Source organism: Copidosoma floridanum, unplaced genomic scaffold (genome assembly GCF_036245765.1).
Source record: "Copidosoma floridanum isolate Cflo_tuat_1 unplaced genomic scaffold, Cflo_Japanese_pri ptg000006l, whole genome shotgun sequence".
Lineage (NCBI taxonomy): Eukaryota > Metazoa > Arthropoda > Insecta > Hymenoptera > Encyrtidae > Copidosoma > Copidosoma floridanum.
Genome location: NW_028321883.1, coordinates 13,443,931 through 13,461,419, shown reverse-complemented (window position 1 = coordinate 13,461,419; position 17,489 = coordinate 13,443,931). Strand labels below are relative to the sequence as shown.

At 42.3% G+C, this 17,489-nt stretch overlaps 1 protein-coding gene across 4 annotated transcripts in view; it reads right to left on the bottom strand.

Moving 5' to 3' along the window:
• Window positions 1–638: 638 nt before the first annotated feature.
• ftz-f1 (ftz transcription factor 1) overlaps window positions 639–17,489 on the bottom strand; it is a 236,355-nt gene continuing 219,504 nt past the window's right edge. For 2 of the 4 annotated variants that reach the window (XM_089598374.1, XM_089598370.1), the window contains 5 exons: window positions 9,342–9,625; window positions 7,167–7,772; window positions 1,877–2,135; window positions 1,643–1,743; window positions 639–1,085 (listed from right to left, as the gene is read on the bottom strand). In XM_089598374.1, the coding sequence (XP_089454500.1) occupies window positions 939–1,085; window positions 1,643–1,743; window positions 1,877–2,135; window positions 7,167–7,772; window positions 9,342–9,625 (1,397 nt within the window). In that variant the 3' untranslated portion in view covers window positions 639–938. Of the gene's footprint in view, window positions 1,086–1,642; window positions 1,744–1,876; window positions 2,136–7,166; window positions 7,773–9,323; window positions 9,626–17,489 lie in introns of all 4 variants that reach the window. The other 2 variants (XM_089598372.1, XM_089598373.1) reach the window with 2 other exon arrangements.

Here is a 17,489-nt window from a genome sequence, read left to right as displayed (position 1 = left end):
TGTTTTTAGCTAGTTGATTTTTTATTTCTTTTTTTTCTCGTTTGCTTAATATTTTCAAAAAACACAGACAGTTTTATTTTTGTATTACTTCTTTTCTCCAAACTTTCCTAATCTTTTACTCGTCAACATCACCATCGTTACAGTTTTTGTCTCATTTCCACTGATACATATCTAAAACTTCAACATCAAATATAGAAAATATATGTCGTTATGCTTTCACATATTTAGATACACTTTACAATACATATACACTATTTATACACGTAAATGATATTTGATTTTGCATTTTTCGTTATCATGTATATTTATAATTTTTAAAAATTTACTTTACTTTAGATTATTTTTTTTCGCTTCAGCGTTAGATTCGTTCAACGAACGCCATGCAGACCAGACTAGCTGGTTCGACAACTCCATTCTTCCCCAAGCAAATGAAAACCCAGCTCTCCCTGTACCTCTTTAACGCGACGGTGACGGGGCACACATTTCACATAAATATATATATATATATATATATATATATTTTTTGCATATATATATATATATATATATATATATATATATATATATATATATATATATATATATATATATATATATATATATATATATATATATATATGTATATAGGTAGACGTCATCGGCTCCCTCGAGTTTAACATAAGCTTCTTTCGACTTTTACAACCTTAATTAATACCCTCCCGATTGGGCGAAGCTCGACGACGCGAGCTCCCATCACATCGAAGGATTATCATCCAAAGGCGTTGTCGAGGGCGGACGGACGTAGGCTCGGCTCGACGCGAGGCTTATCCAGCAGCCGCGACGGCGACGGCGACGGCGGTACGGTCGTCTCGTCCGCCGATAAAAGAAACATCACCAGCGCCACAAGCTGCAACAACAGAGTCATCATCGTCGTGGTGCTGTCTGGGTGGTCGCAATCTTCATTTTCGCTTGGCGTGCAGCATCTCCATCAGGAGGGTCTGCGTGGGGGCGCTTCCGCTGCAGTGTTTCGCGTAAAGGTGCTCCTCACCCTTTGACGCCACCAGGTGGATCTCCCTGAATACGTCGAGCAACCTGCTGAATTTGTTCTACACAGGGAAACAAAAAATAACGATTTTTTTATAAATTCCTTGCAATTTTACGTTCGAGTATGTATCGTTGTTTTTTTTCATCAATAATTATATCCCTGTTGCCCTTTTTTCGTACTCAGTTTTGCAATCATTTTAAACACGTTCGTTTATTGCACGCAGACAGTAGTCAGCCGTTCATAAAAAAGTCACGAAATAATTTTAACACTATTTACAACAGATTACAATAAAAAAAAGTACAGGCCTTGTGACCGTTGTTCTTGAAACTAATTCTTTAAAAAAAACAACTAAACGTTCAAACGCAGCTTTAAAATTATATCTTCACAGATTACTAATCGGTGTAAAATATTTTTCACCCACTCGTTCAACAAGTATAACTCAATTCTCAATATTTTGGTATCAATCATTGTAATCTTTTGCACTGTCAAGTGACGCGGTAGCGCCACGCCGACAAGTACAGGAGCACTACGACAGCGTGGAGCCCACAACAATTCATGAAGTATACAATTACAAGGCATGATGTGCGTGATTCATCAAGAGTCTCTTGTAGAACTCACCGGTATGTGCGGATAGCACGTTAGCGTGTAGTCCAGAAGCGTTTGCTTGACTTGCTCGTGACCCTCTTGTACATGTTTTCGATTCACCAAGCCGCGAACATCTGTAAACAATAAGATGCATCGAATCATCACCAACAGTTCCTTGATTATCGCGGTACCGTGTAGGTTTTAAAAATGTGTTATAGTGAGTTTGAAGTATACATGCAAGGGTTGTAATTGACAAATGGAACGAACCGTGATTGAGCAGCAGCAAAAACTTCATGCAGATGTAGTCGCCGAGGTCGAACTTGAGGTGGGACAGGTTGACGCAGATGTTGCGTATGACGTCCCGGGTGGAGGGTACCCCGAGGAGACCCAGACAGAGGAGATCGAACTTTTGGCCGTTGGGCAGGGCCATCTCGTCGGGCAGCCGGTTGTGCACCCTCTGGTGCACGTGGTCCAGCACCAGCATGTCCGACCACGAGTGCTGCAGCAGCTTCATTTGATCGTCCACCTGTGACGGGTTATAGTCATCAGTTAATTACATTTTTATCGGCTACAAGTTGAGATTAGACTTAACATTTCATCACGCAATTGTACATGATTGTTCATCACTCTTTTCCATACTTTTTGTAAGTTAAATGTCGCGGGAGAATCAAATGCGAGGAATCAAGTCCAGGTGATTCGTTTTGTTGAATTTCTTAGTCCAACTTTCATTGGGCCCTCTTCGGTTCGCTCGATATCGAGAATAGGTTTCCACAATAAGTATAGGCATAGGTACAAAGACAAAACAACGCCTGTAGCCGTGTATAGGTGTGTATACTGGTAATGAATGAAAAGGGTAGATACGAGGGGGAAGGGGAACGACAAAGGAGCTAGTAGGTAGAGCTATTAAATTATCACGCAACGAGCGCCCGTTACAATTATATATAGGCACTACAGCATCGCGCAATAACTTAATTAAAGCCGTCCGAGTCGAATAACGTTGTACGAACTATACGTGTATGTAATTATGGCATATAAACAAAGGCAAGCCAAATAGAAGAACTGGGCTGGGTTGGTTGGCTATGTGATGGGGTGCGGGTAGGGGGGGAGGAGAGGGTTGATATAACTATACTGTTGCTATTCACGTATGTCATTCCAATAAAAAATCAAAACGGTGCACGAGAGAAGGGTGGAAAAAAGTGGAAAAAGGAGGGGTCATCCAAATGGAAGGAAAACCATTGTACCTACTCCTCCCGCTCCTCCGTGTGTGTCTGCTGGAGAAGTAGGAGGTGGATGGTGGGGGGGATAGAAACTTTGGGGTAACTGCCGTAACCTAGAAACGTAAGTATCTCGTTATGACCTAGATATGAGGCGATGCTTGAAATCATTCAGCGATTGTGCAATGCCGCCGCTGCCACGCGCGCGCTTACCTCACATCTCTCTCCCCTCTCCGAGCCTCCTCTCTCTCTCTCTCTCTCTCTCTCTCTCTCTCGCTCCATCTGCAGCCGCAGCTACCGAGCGTTTTATACTGTACAAGTATTATTCTCTGCCGTTTACCGCTCGCTCATTATTCTACTCGCGCGCCTGCACGTACATGTATTATGTTATACACGTATATATATATATATATATATATATATACTACATACACCTAAATAAGTAGTTACGCTCTTGCACCGTACATATATATATATATATACTTGCAAAATAAGTAATGCGCGCAAGCACATGGAAGGTTCCACGTCAATGGAGTGTACAAAAAAAAACTTTTTTTATTTTTGTATTTCACGTCGGTGTACAGAAATGATTTCAAATTCCTATACATACCAGTTTGGTGGCGTTTACAAAATATAGGTTGCACTATTGGATCGATTTTGGGTTTAACTAGTTTTTTTTTTTTTTTTTTTTTTTTTTTTTTTTTTTTTTTTTTTTTTTTTTTTTTTTTTTTCATTCAAGACGATTCAAATTTTGTTTTCGAGGTTTGAAAACTTCAATAAAAAAACTTTTAGGCAAATTATACGTTGATCTTGTATAAATTAGCTCATTTTTCATCGAGTGATTTTTTTTCCATTACTTTATTTGTCAAAAACCTTCATGATTATATGGATCATTCTACAAAAACTGCAACATTTTCACGCCCCAATTGAGATTTTTTTAATTGAATGTTTAGAATTTTTTAATCATTTTTTCCAAGTTTTATAAGGACCAAACTAGTTGGAAACTTTTGGGCACGACTCTAAGATTATTTATTAAAAACCTGTGTTAATTTAAATGCATTTTTTAAAGAAATTCAAAAAGAGCGTGACACCTGTCATTACCGTAATGGTACTTTTTTGTGACTGTGAAGCCTCAAGGTGAAATTTTTCGACGAAATTCCGTTTGTCACATCTGCATTTTATACACTTTTGTACGCTACAGGCATCTAATCGATGATGTAAATACCCTCGGAGATTAGGGGCATTACCGTGTAATAATCGCTTATTTTACCGGGAAAAACGATATATGTATTTGCGACGATACTACAATTAGCCAAATGAAAATTTGGCGCTGCAAAAAAATTGACAGTGTTCTTGTACACTCCGAAATACAAAACGATTAACTCCAAATGCCTGAAAATTAATCACTTGGCCCAATTAAATCATTTGTGGTGCGCAATTCAAAGGTGTCAAAAGTAGGCTTCACAAACAAAACATCCCTAACTTGCAAACAAAACTGATACATATTATTTATGTGTGGTACATAGATAGGTAGGATGATGACTTGTTCTTGACAATGAAGTATTGTACGCCAAAAGTACTCAGTTTAAACAAAAACGGGGTCCCCGAGAGAGAACCCGCACATAGGCCAAAAATTGGTACACTTTTTTACGACTCACTGAAGCTAAATATCACAAAAGCTCGTTCCTCTGCATTATATGTATAAACTCTGTAACGGCAGCTCCAATGTATATATACATGTTCTTATAATTACGTACTGGGTGTTGCCTACATTATAGATACGCAATCTCGTTTTTGTTTCCTTGTAGTACCTATACACGTACAGTTGTCTTTTTTTTTTCCCCCTCTAGCTCGGTTTACTTATTCTGCTTTTGTTTCCGACATCTCTGCACTTACTGTACTTACATTTCTTCCCTTCCACTTCGGCCAAAGTGGGTCGTTTTCGTAAACTCCTTTTCTTTTATTCAACGATGCGCGCAGTATACCTACCCAAATATTAAACCCCGACTTTATATACTTTTCAGTGTGTACACGTAAACCGGGGATGACCAGGCAGAGCGAGACAGAGAGACGTTAGCCCCGCAAGTACCACCTACATGGCCAACTACCCTAGTGAAATATATCTGATCTCCTTACTTAGGGACACCGACGACAACAAAAATGATCCGAGGAGCGCGGTGAATTGCCGTTCAGGCAGAACTCGCTTAACAATCGGCAGCACTGTTTACCAGCTGATGCACTGGAAGACAAGTATAATAAAAATTACTGTGTTTGAATGGTAATCTGGTGTCATTCCGGCGTCTAGGGACTTTTTACTTTGGCCAACCTCATTTTTATCATATTCTGGACAGTAAATTCTATTGTACAAACAGTAAAAATCACTACACTCACAACAAAAATTACTGTTCTAAGCACTAAAAATTATTGTTCCAGTAGTAAAAAGTCTCTATACGACCGAACAGTACCAGATTACCATTCCAGCACAGTAATTTTTATTGTATTTTTCTCTCAGTGTGCTACACTTGATAAATTTCATAACTACATCATCCCAAACTCTCGCACGTACTTACAAGGCAATTATAATTACGTACACATGATATTACATGTAAGAACGTGGTCTCTATATACTTTTTCGCGCCGTTTGACGCAGACTTTGGAAATCCTCGCCAAAACTTCTCCGCGCTTCTTCTGTTCGCGCGCGCGTTTCTCACTCTCTCGGGTTGCTCTAAACTATATATTTATATTCTCTCTACGCATGTTACATACACATACGCACCATTGGTTTTGTAACAATTGCAACACGTGGTATTGCGTACCTTGGAAATTTACGACCAAAGTGTATTATATTATATACCTGTACCCGATGCTCGCGATCTCCAAACGCGCGAACACTTTTCATGTATACATATATATATATATATATATTTATCACGTATATAGGCATAAGTGGAGCGCGCCCGTGTATTATTAACAATGAAAGGCGCACGTGTAATTATTAGTTTATGATGGGAGTGATTTCATTAATTTTTTTTCCTCTCACTCCTTGTACTTTCGTCGTTGGATCGTTAGGGAAGTAAGTATACGATCGGGAACTCGTGGCAAATTCAGTGTATGGGCGCAATCGATACCGAATGATAAAATATTCTTCCCCAGACCAAAATTTCCTGCACACGCCGACCAGACGAAATGTAGAAAAAAAAAAAAAAAAAAAAAAAAAAAAAAAAAAAAAAGAAAAAAAAAAAAAGTCGAAACGAGTCGACTTGTAAGAGTATACGGTATACAGTTTTCGCGAGCGAGAAATAACACGCAAGTGGGTATAGGTATATATAAATGTAACAAGAGCAAAGCAGCGGCTCCGCACTCGAATCGACGTTTATACTCCACCCCAGCCCACCTCTCTGACGCATGTATATAGGCGCTGGAGCGACAGTAGGTCAGTTGTGCGGTCGAAGCTCGCATTATTGCCTCCGCCTCGATTCCGAGTACAATCGAGCCTCTGTGTGTGTGCGCACGTTGGACGCCACCCACCCCGCCACGAGCGCGCGGGGATCGAGCTTTTACGCGTCGGTACAATTACCGCCTTGTGTACGAGGAGTACCTATATACGCGTTGTGTGTGCCTCGTATACGTAAATGTTTGATGGAGAATTTCGCGGAACGACTCATTGGCCGTGGATGGCGCGCGTGCTTTCTTTTCCCTCGGACTCTTTTGGATATTTCCAAACGCGAACTTTCGTTGCCTTTTATCACCCGAGTGTCATCAAAAATATGTCGAGTTGATTCAACAAACGTTATGTTTTTTTTATTTTATTTTTATGATAATTGTGAGGTGTACATTGTTAGATAAGGTGCAATACGTCATTATAGAGCACTCGTAGGGCTTAAAGTACAAAAATAAGTGCCCGAGTCGCGTATGTTGTTTTTTTTACCCAATGGACAAAAGCTCCCTTGTAATCACTTTGGGCCCTATAGGACAAAAAAGTCTTTGGTACCATCCGGACTCAAAGTACTTATCGGCTCTAGGGTCCAAAGTGATTTACTGGGCGCAAAATTGCACTCTGCGCCCTCGGGAAGAAAAAAACAATGTACGAGACTCGGGCACTCGTGTTTGTGCTTTGTGCCCTAGTGACGTAATGTACCAAAAGTCGTATTGTCCATTCGGGTTCCTTCCAGGGGGTAAATAACATCGCAACCGGGGGTATAGGTACACCCAACCGAACCACACTCAAGACCAGGGATGTTTGAAACTCAAAAGATCATGTTGTGTTGGCGAACCAATAAAAAAGTTTTGGTGGTCGTAGATGTATGGTTTTGTCGGTTGTATAGAAATGATGAGGCGCGTACCTTGAGATCCTTGAAGAAGACGGAATTCCGTGCCCAGTCGACCTGCGAGAAGAGATTCTGGTCGAGGACCTTACACATGAGCTCGAAGAGGTCGACCTCGCACTGGTTGTACGTCTGGCTCTGCAGGAGGTTGTACAGCGAGGCCTGCCACTCGCGGTCGTCTATCGTCTGGACAAAGTCCTGGATAATCGGACTAGCTTTCGAGTGGACCTGGAGGAGCGACTGGTCGTCGCGCTGGCCATCGGCGGCCCCGCCACCCGCTGCCCCCGCGTCCTGGCCGTGGTGGCCCGAGGAGAGCTCGGCCGGGTGCGCGTGGGCGCCGTTCCCAGGTCCAGAGCCGTTACCACCGCTGCCAGGACCCCCGTGGTGGTGGTGGTGGTGGTGATGGTCGGTGTGGCCAAAGCCACCCGAGGAGGCCCCGAAGCCGGTCTTGGGACTCGGCGTCGTCGAGTTGGCCGGCCAGAGCTTGCCCGCCCCGTCCAAGGGGTTCGAGCAGTTGCCACCGGCACCCGCGCTCCCCAGCCCTCCGTGCAGGTGGTTGCCGTTGTTGCTCGTCGCCGAGGACAGCGAGACTTGCGTCGACGGCGCTATCAGCTGGTGCGCGCTCTGGAAATGTTTTTTCTTCGTTATATTCCGCTGTATTTTATGTTATTCAAGGGCTCGGAGAGTTTGAGTGCTTGGTTTTGGTGGGTCAATGGCTCGAGGGAGAAAATAAAGAATTACGATTTCTTCCGCTCGTGTATGAAAAGCTAAACAGTTCGTCCCACGTGATTTTTACGTCGTACAAACAATAGAGATGACTATGGGTTCGATTTAAGTAATCTAACACTTGTCTAACTACTTAGTGGCTGAATAACTTTACGAAAAAGTTTAAGCTGCTCTCATATTGGATTGAAAAAATTAAACTCAAACTGTCTTTTGGAACTAGTATTTGTACATTCAAGTATGGCCGAAAGCGCTACGAGGCAAGTTTGGGAACAAAAATTTGGAATTTACCAAGCAAGTTTACCTTCATCGCGAATAAAATAGTTTCCACTTGTAATTAACTTTTTCTACATCCCATTTTTTCCATAATTTTCATCAAACATACAACTGTGTACTTACCTCAGCATAATCATCAGCCAAAATAAATTTCGTGGTTCTAATATTTCATTGTGTCTCAAACTATTTTGTAAAAAAAATGTGTATCATCACGGGCAGAGTGAGTAATTAAAATATGAAAGTCATGCATCTTCACCTATATGAGATTTATTATGAACTAGATACTACGTATGAATTTTTTTTTTTTTTTAACCAATTGTGTAGTTTAAATTTACGTTTTGCTGAATATTTTTCACGTGATTTCAGCCGCGTACACGGAAGGAAAAAGTTACAGGAATTTTTACTGTAAAGACAACGGTAACTTGAGGACCAAAGATTTTCAACTATAATTTTAACAGAGCTTCGCGGTAATTTATTAGGTATACATCAAAGTTGTTACCACAGGGAAAAGTATGGGTGGATTTTGCCCTAAAATTTTTCTTCAGTGTGATTTCGGGTTATCCTTTGCGCCCAGATATTACAAACTTGAATGGAATTGCATAAACGTATCAGGTAAGGTGGTAACTTTAGTAAAATTAAGTAGGAACTATTAGGGTAAGAAAAACGTTTAAACCAGTCCCGAAGATGTTCGTACGATGCGCTTTGAAGGGCGTCAAAGTATGGGTTTAAAGATCTTAATAAAGGATGCACACTTACCAGTGGAAATGTTACGTAAGGGGACAGTAGCAATAATGTAGGATCATATTTTCTTAATCAGGGAAAAATCAGCGTAACTTGAAGGTACAAAGGAGGGTTAGGCAAAAATCTTTTGGTCCCAACTTTACTGGGACTATTAAAGTAAAAATTCCTGTCACTTGTTTCTTCGGTGCCGTTCGATTATCCAAACCAGTAGAGGCGGACAATATTGGCACATGAAGCGATTACACAGAAATGAAGAAAAAAAAAGTACGATAAAGGGGGCAAACTGGTTATAAGCTGTACAATTAAAGCATTTAAAGCTTGAAAACGAAGAAATTGTGAAAACGGGTTTCCCAGCCAGGGGACCCGTTGCTGTTGGTGTTCTCAAAGGAAAAAGAGCACCTGATGTACTCGGGTGAGGTGAAAAGTATAAAAGACTTGACGTTTTGTACTCACAGACACGCTGCCGGCTTGGGTGGTGACGAGGCCAGCGGCCACGGCCGCGGGCGAGGGCGACGAGTCCGGCGAGGAGGTGAGCGACGATACCTGGGGTATCTGGATCTCCTGTTTGATGAAGGGCGCCACAATGGCCGGGTAGCTGGACGGGTCGGCGAGACTGCCGCGCAAGCTTTGCAGGGCTATTTGGCGCTGCCTCATCATTTGCAGCTTCCGCGCCCGGTCTCGCTTGTACATCGGGCCGAACTTGTTCCTGCCGCCCCGCATCCTGTCCGCTCGTACCGCTGCAACACCACAAAACCAAACGATTATTCGCCGTTCTTGATTCCTTCTTTCTCCTTATACGCTATTTCAACATTGTTATTATTTTTTCTTTTTAATCTTACTTATAAAATAGAATCAATTGAATTTCGGAGGGATGGAGTACGTGGATGACGGTGCATTGGCTACATTTTTAATTATGTCTCTTTTATTCTAATCAGTACTTTTTTACGTATAATACTGTGCGTAATAGATACGACGTTGTAAGAAAATTTATATACTCATTATCCTTTTTCCCCTCATCTGTTTGGAGTACATTTGGATGCATGTCAACCGTCTCTTAAACCCTTACACGAGTACACAGCGTATCGAAAGTGAAAATAAAATCGTACACCCGGACAACAAGTCACGTCGCAAGTTAGATGCCGGAACTTGAAACTACAGGTATCCGTGTGAGAAAAACAATCGTTTTGCATCAAATCACGGTTGTTGAGTGCCCGAAGCAACACATTACAGAGGCATCATAAATATAGGTACAGGTATACCTATACCTACAATGAACTGCACGCGCACAGTGCACATTAAATAAAAAGTATATTGCATACAACACCTGTGTGACATTGTTTAACATGCTAAACGCCGGTGAGTCTATGATCTAAAAAAGCCTCGGCGATGACGACGCAACCTAGTGTATATTTTCAAAACTATAACCGCCATGAATATTCCGAGCAGCCGTGATTCCGTGACTCATCGGGACTATTGAGCGATCCTTCGGAGCGCAACGACATACGTATATACATGGGATTAGACAGCACGGCTGGAATATCGGGGCCTCGATACATTCTACATTCGCATATAGAGGAAGGGAAACAGTCCACGAGAGGCGCGCCCGCGGGCTCTCGCCGCAACAGTTTCTGCGTGTGCGCACAATACTTACGTGGCTCTATCGGCAGCCTTGGCTCCCAGCGAGGTCGAGGCGCGATGTATATCGTTAAGCCATGCCGAGGATAGCGTATTGCATGAAAAATCGCTCGCGTCTGGTTATATTGCAATGTACAGCTGTACGTATAGGGACGTGGAAATCGGAGCACCCGCGGCCACGGACGCTCACGCTAATGGAGTCGGGTGTACATCCCCACGGAAATAAACATCGCTTGTACCCGAGTATCTATACATGCATCACCAGAAAAAGACGCGAACGACTTGCCGGTAGTGTAGCTATCATTTCCCCCTCGATCTTCAAAAGACTTGCCCAACGCAGATTTAGAGCTACACCCCGCAATGTATACGGAAACTACAATGCAATTTTTATCTGCGGGGCCCGTTCCGATAAGCCACTGCTGTCGGGGTTGCGAAAAACTTGTAGAATGTTACGATACATAAACGCGTGTGCCCGCGCGGATTTTCGGATTTAATTATCGATACATGCGTTCCGGAGTTGGCGGGCGATCGAAATCGGTGGTGGTGGGTTGTTTTTTTTTTTTTTTTTTTTTTTTTTTTTTTCATAAAAGTATAGTAAATTCCAATCCACCACTGCAATATATACCCATAGAGTCGCGGTGTTCATTGTTCACCGCAGTTTCGAGTCGAAATTCCTGTGCACGGATGGGGGGGGGGGGAAAAGAGGAAAAGGTCCCCCCCCCACAACGTAATTGAGAGCGAGCATTGTCGTCGCAAAAAACTTGCCCGAATGGCGATAAGTGTTTCAGATGAGGACAAATCACGGGGTAAAGAAAAAAGAAAACAAACAGCGTAATCGACGGGCCGCGTTATCTCGCTCTCCACCTCTCCCTCGTCGTGCATATGGTTATGCAATAATGAGATAACGCGAGTTATTTCTGGAAAGCCAATACTCCGAACGGAAAAAGCCCGCGAATGACAAAAAAAAAAAAAAAAAAAAAAAAAAAACTCTTGCCACGTTGATGCCCACCGCGCCATGTCACCGAGGGTGGTGGGCTTCGATGGTACTATTGTGCTCGTATATCGCGCGATCCGCGGAAAAAAAAAACCCTCTATCGTTCTTGGCGTGCACCCGACGCGTACTGTGCACGGGATACCTGATACCTGTTGTACTACAGGTACAGCAGTAGAAACAATGACAATAGGTACACTTTCCGCGATCACTGCAGGAGCCGTTGCATTATAATTAGGCAGGCCATTCATCGGCACCCGGCGACCTCATGGACCACGTATTATATTGTACGTGCGTTATACGTATTCAGTACCGGCGCGGCTATATACCTATACATGTATGATGATACACAGTAGGTACACTCGGGGTGAATCGAAATCGGCAAACAAAGCGGGTACAGCTGCTACTGTTGCGCAAGGCTCGGCTGAGTTCCGGCAGTATATGTGAAAAATCACGACAGTGTCGTGCACAATAGTTATGTACATATTATATTCATGCACACGTGTTTAATATAAACGAGTTCGGTCCGCTTTTTTTGTACTTAAATTTTATACGCTCGAACTGTACACCTTATGCCTGTTATGCCTGAAGTCAATTTTTCATCAACTTGTGCTCTCGTGGACGTATAGGTGTACAAGGTATAAGTTTTCGAGCGCAGTGCATAACATAATGTAGCGTTTAATTTCTTGTCACTTATTTTTTAAGGGCAGCACGGATAATATAATATTTTCTCTCTGCTTTTTGCGCATCGTAATCGACGATAAAGACGACCATACATATATTATTGTACCCACCAATCGAGATATATACTATTCGACTACCTACTTATAACGAGCATACAATTATACAGTATGTGCGATCACCACGGACATTATATTTATATTATACAAGTAAAATCCGAGTTGTTCTGCTGGTGGTAGGAGTATCCGATGCCTGTATTACTTCGTTACCGTAGAGTCGCGCGTTTTTGTCTGCAATGGGGAAGGGGAGAGACAATAATTGTGCGCTCGGAGTGGCTCATAAGTATACAACAACCCAATAGTGCGGGAGGGGGAGGGGCAAATAATGGCACGCCGAGGAGTGTACAAGGGAGATCGATAATTACAATACAGCTGCCCTCACAAACACCCCGATGGAGAAGAAAAAATAGCTTCCTTCATACGTTCACAAGTCTTTGACTCTACTGGCAAATGTTGCTCCTGTGCCTACGTCAAGTACTTGTGTAGCTTCTATATACTATATAAATATAATACACATGTTTATATTCTTATGTCGCAGGTACACCATTCAAATATAATATGATACTCGGTTATATAAATCAGCTACGTGTGGCGAGTAAGACTGTAACCGCAGTGAGACTTTTTTTTTTGCGGGTACAGTATACAAGTAATGGCCGATGATTTTCACATACTCCTGTATCCCTCGTTGGCACTATATGGGCTAAGTTATAAGAATTAGTTTTCAATTAGTCTGTACTACTACAGATTCATGAACATCATTTTCAAGGAGTACAGTGTGTGCACAGAGTATACAATAATTATACCATCGAACGAATCGATGCAAATCAGACTGGTTGATTTTACAGAGAGATACTCTTGTCGACTCTGCTACATGGTCACACCAAGAAAAGGACATACGAACGAAATAGCATTGCATTGATAAGTGATACAGAAAGTCGGTGCACAAGTTCTCCCACACGTGCCTTTCTGGGCGATGGTGTTGGCAGACAGGATGTAATGGCAAAACAAGGGTAAAACACGTATCCAACGGGGCGCGTGCGCGTGCTTTCTTATATAAGTATCCATGTGTGTGTGTGTGTGTGTGTGTGTTAATGTGTGTCCTTTTGCAATTTGCAAATCCATCGTACATACGTGCGTACACGCGTTCGCGGGCAAGTGGAGATCTCAGAAAAAAATCAACGTGCGACAGAAGAATTACATAAACGTATTCACGATCCCGAGTATTTTGTCATGGTACAACGTGCGCCCTCTTGTTATTACTTTTATTTGGAAAAGAGTGCTGAGACAAAGTATAATCAAGTATAACGATTGGTGTTGTGCCAACGCACTGTTAACTGGTGAGGTTTAAGGACTTGTTGTTATTGTTGATTTTCATTGTATATGATATATTATGCGGTAGAAATTGTTGTTCGGAAAAATAATGGAAACTATAGATTGTCGAACGTCACTTTACGGACGGCAGAATGTCGCCAAGGTCACCGTAGGTGCTGGCACTGTTATTCGCGTGATTTGTTTTCAGAGAGGGGTCGGGGATATTGTATTATAACTATTGTGTATACCAGGTACGTCTAATGAGGAACTGTAGCTCGACTCTTTTGGTCGTGATTCGGCTCCGGAAAATGTTAGAGCTGCGCCTGAAAAACCATGAGAGAATTTCGAGTCGATCAATTTGCCCCCCACCCCCTTCCTTCTTCACAAAAATTTTTTTTTTTTTTCTCAAACTTTGGTGGTACCGATGTTTCATTTGTGAGCGCAGTAGGAGGAACCAGATATCTTTGTTGCTCGAACGATTACATGAAATTGCCACTGCAAAATTTAAGGAGAAATATTAAAATTTCTCAAATCAGCTGGGTCTTCGACCTAAACAAGAATTTTTTTTTTTTTTTTTTCATCGAGTCAACCAATAGTGAAAAGAGCATCTTAACAAAAAAAAAAAAAAAAACCTACGAACGGGTTTGCCATTTCGTGATTTTTCGGAGACTCCGACGCGTACAGTTGAAATATACACATATTATATGTGCACACAGTCGCAAAGAGGACACGAGCGCAAAGGAGAGGGATGGAGCTGCATGTACGTACGTATATACACACAATACGCGCAGAGCCACATTGCGGCAGTGCAAGCTCGTGTCGATCGTTGGTTGAAAGTGAAAGGAGGTTGGCTCGCTCGCAATGCAACGCGCGAGCTCGCGAGTTGTTTTCTGCCGGGTGCACGTGTACAATACATTATACACCTATAGTCCTCCACTGGCGCGCTCGACTTGGGCAAATGGACCTCCTCCCCTGTCCTTATTACTCACAGGTACCTACGAATAATGACACTGTCGCGTATAAAATATGCCATAGTTTTTTAATCCATCCAATGTTAAAGATCAATTGTAAAGTGGTGCATATTCTATAGGTATACCAAACAACAACCTGCAATGTACTTATCACGCATTACCGCGCGATGGACGTACCCCAGTGAGGTATCTGTTTTTATTTCTTCTTTCGCACACACGGGCGCACAATATTATATACTCGATACTTTGCGCGGCAAGCAATCAATCAGTGAAACGATAATCTGCATTCTCGGCTTTCTATCCTCGTGAGTATTAATTTTAATGCACGAGCTCTCGGACAACGTGTGCACGGCATTAAATGTACTTATAAACTCGCGCTTATCTCGTTTTTCATCCAACGTTAGCCTACTTCGGGAGCGCTCAATCGATTTGTTTCATTTGTATTTTTTACCGTTTACATTAATGTCCCTCTGTGCATGATTTTTCTTTTTTTTCTTTTTTTTTTCTTTTTTTTTTTTTTTTTTTTTTCCACACCTTGGTATTCACGCAATGTTCGAGGTATGTTAATGACCCACTTGTACGTGTTTTCCAAGATAAATCAAGGGAGCTGTGCTGTTTACGTGAAAATCCAATCGGAGTAGCATAATGCTCCGTTTGACGTCCAAAAGAAACAACGATAACGATGGCATGGATTATAATATACCAGAGGAGGATGAGTATACCAACCTGTGCACGTGATATTCGGAAGGATTGCGGCACTTTTACGCGCACGCCACCCACCCTAAAGCCTGCAGAGTGTTGTTATGTATGCCAAAACTAAATAGTAGGTATACAAGTGATGTAGGTGTTTACAGTCATCAGCGTCCCTTTCTCCACCACCAGTTGTGTCGTTATGTTGTACAGCGCCGGTTCCCAATGAGTATGGAAGTGTGCACCTTTCGTACGGTAAGTATACCTATCATGTTTTGTGCGAGTAGGTTTTATGATTGTATAGTTGAAGTGTGCATAACCTTTGGGTCAGTACACTCTAATATAAAAAAAAAAAAAAAGATTGTATAGTTGCATGTGCACGGCAGGCGCAGGGCCCGACACGTGCAGCGCGTCGTGATTGTGGCCGGTCGTATATTATATCTTTTGGTATTTTTTATATACATATATATGAATGGCTTATACCCACGGTTTAATTTTAATCCACGCTTATCGCGATCCAATACACATTTATATAAACGGGCGAACCGGTGACGTGAGCTCTTCTTTCCTCTACAACCCCCCATCACCCCCCACCCTCCTAATCCTTTTATTGCGTTGATCTCGCGGATGAGACAGCTATAATTTTACTTGCATACTGTGTACACAGGTATCGTTTAAACATCCAACTTCAACGTCTTGCCGATAAACGCGATTTGAATCGTCAAGTAGGTATAATATACCTATTGCAATCAATGCGATGAACAACAGTCATGCAAAACATGATAACGAATGGCCATGAGTCAAACTGCATCGCAACATCATGACTCTCGAAAGCGACACCCCCGAGCGTGTATTCACATTCAACGCAAAAGTATAACGGGGAGATACACCGCGAGGTCATAGTACCTACACACCATGTACCTATACAATAATCACGGGCAGCACTGCTTCGGGATGAAGTCGGGTGGGGGGGGGGGAAATTTCGAGAGTAATTTTTCGCGCCGGTCTCGCTCGTCGATCAGTCGAGTAAAAACACACTCGCAAGCACAAAATAAAGCCATGGACGTAATTATGTACCCGCACTGGCTGCAAAAAGCATCACTGCAACGACGATCGAGACGAATAATGGAAAGGATGGGGGGGGGAGGTTATAGAGTACTTCGTAATCGACCAAAAGAGATATAGTAGTCGAACTGCTGTTATAACTACACTACTTGTATAGGTACATTATGGGCTCCTATGGATGCAGGAAAATGCTGTATATTTTTTTTGTTTTGTTTTTTTTTTCATTCATTATCACCCGTAGGCTCAGACATGGCATTCTTTTACACAAGCATAGCGTTAATTAGCCATCGGTGCACCTGAGTTATGACCAGATGTTTATATATGTATATAAACACCCTGACCAACTTAGACACACCTATATGATCACGTAGACGAAGCGTCAGAGAAACAGTTAATCGACCCTCGAGAATCAAGAGCACAGGCGAAACGGCGAGACCCGAATGGTGACCAAGCGGTCACCCATCCAAGTACTGACCGCGCCATATGCAGCTTGACCTCGGAGATCGACGGAACTGCAACTCTACCGTTGCGCCACCGCGACCATCCATGTATATTTGTGCAGGGTACAAGCAAACCGAAGGTAACAAAAAAGACGAGAGGGAGAGCGTAGTTGTCGATCCATGTGTACAATACCCGTTGGCCCAACGCGTAGGGTGAGTTTTACAATTTGTATCAAGTCAATCGACAAAGGGTCGAGCAAAGGGTCGTGCATTGCCTTGACCATCTTCGGCAATTCGCAGTGCAAAAGTGTCTCGAAGCTCGTCGGAAAAAAGAAAGATCAACGATTAAAACATCAAACGCTTTTTTTCGCGGGCGACTGGCGCGCTAAATATGTAGACAGGTGCAGGTGGGACAACACGACGCATATACACTCGAGATTCCGATTTTTCTTCGCTCCTGTTTTTTTATTATTATTAATTATTATTGTGATTATTTTTCTCCGTACAACGTGTAACCGATCCAATGAATAAAAATGCCACGTGTTTCACGCATGATTTATACATTTAGTTGCGGGCGAGCCAGCGGTAGGTTGCTAAGTGTGTATACATTACGTAGGTATACTAATTTCTTGCTTCATCGAGAGATTCCAGTGGTCTTGGAGCAACGCTATTTCATACGCACTCAGATATGTATATATATATTCATACCCCGTGCCAATATCATTTGTACGTATTTATTATTATGTGTTACTTTTATA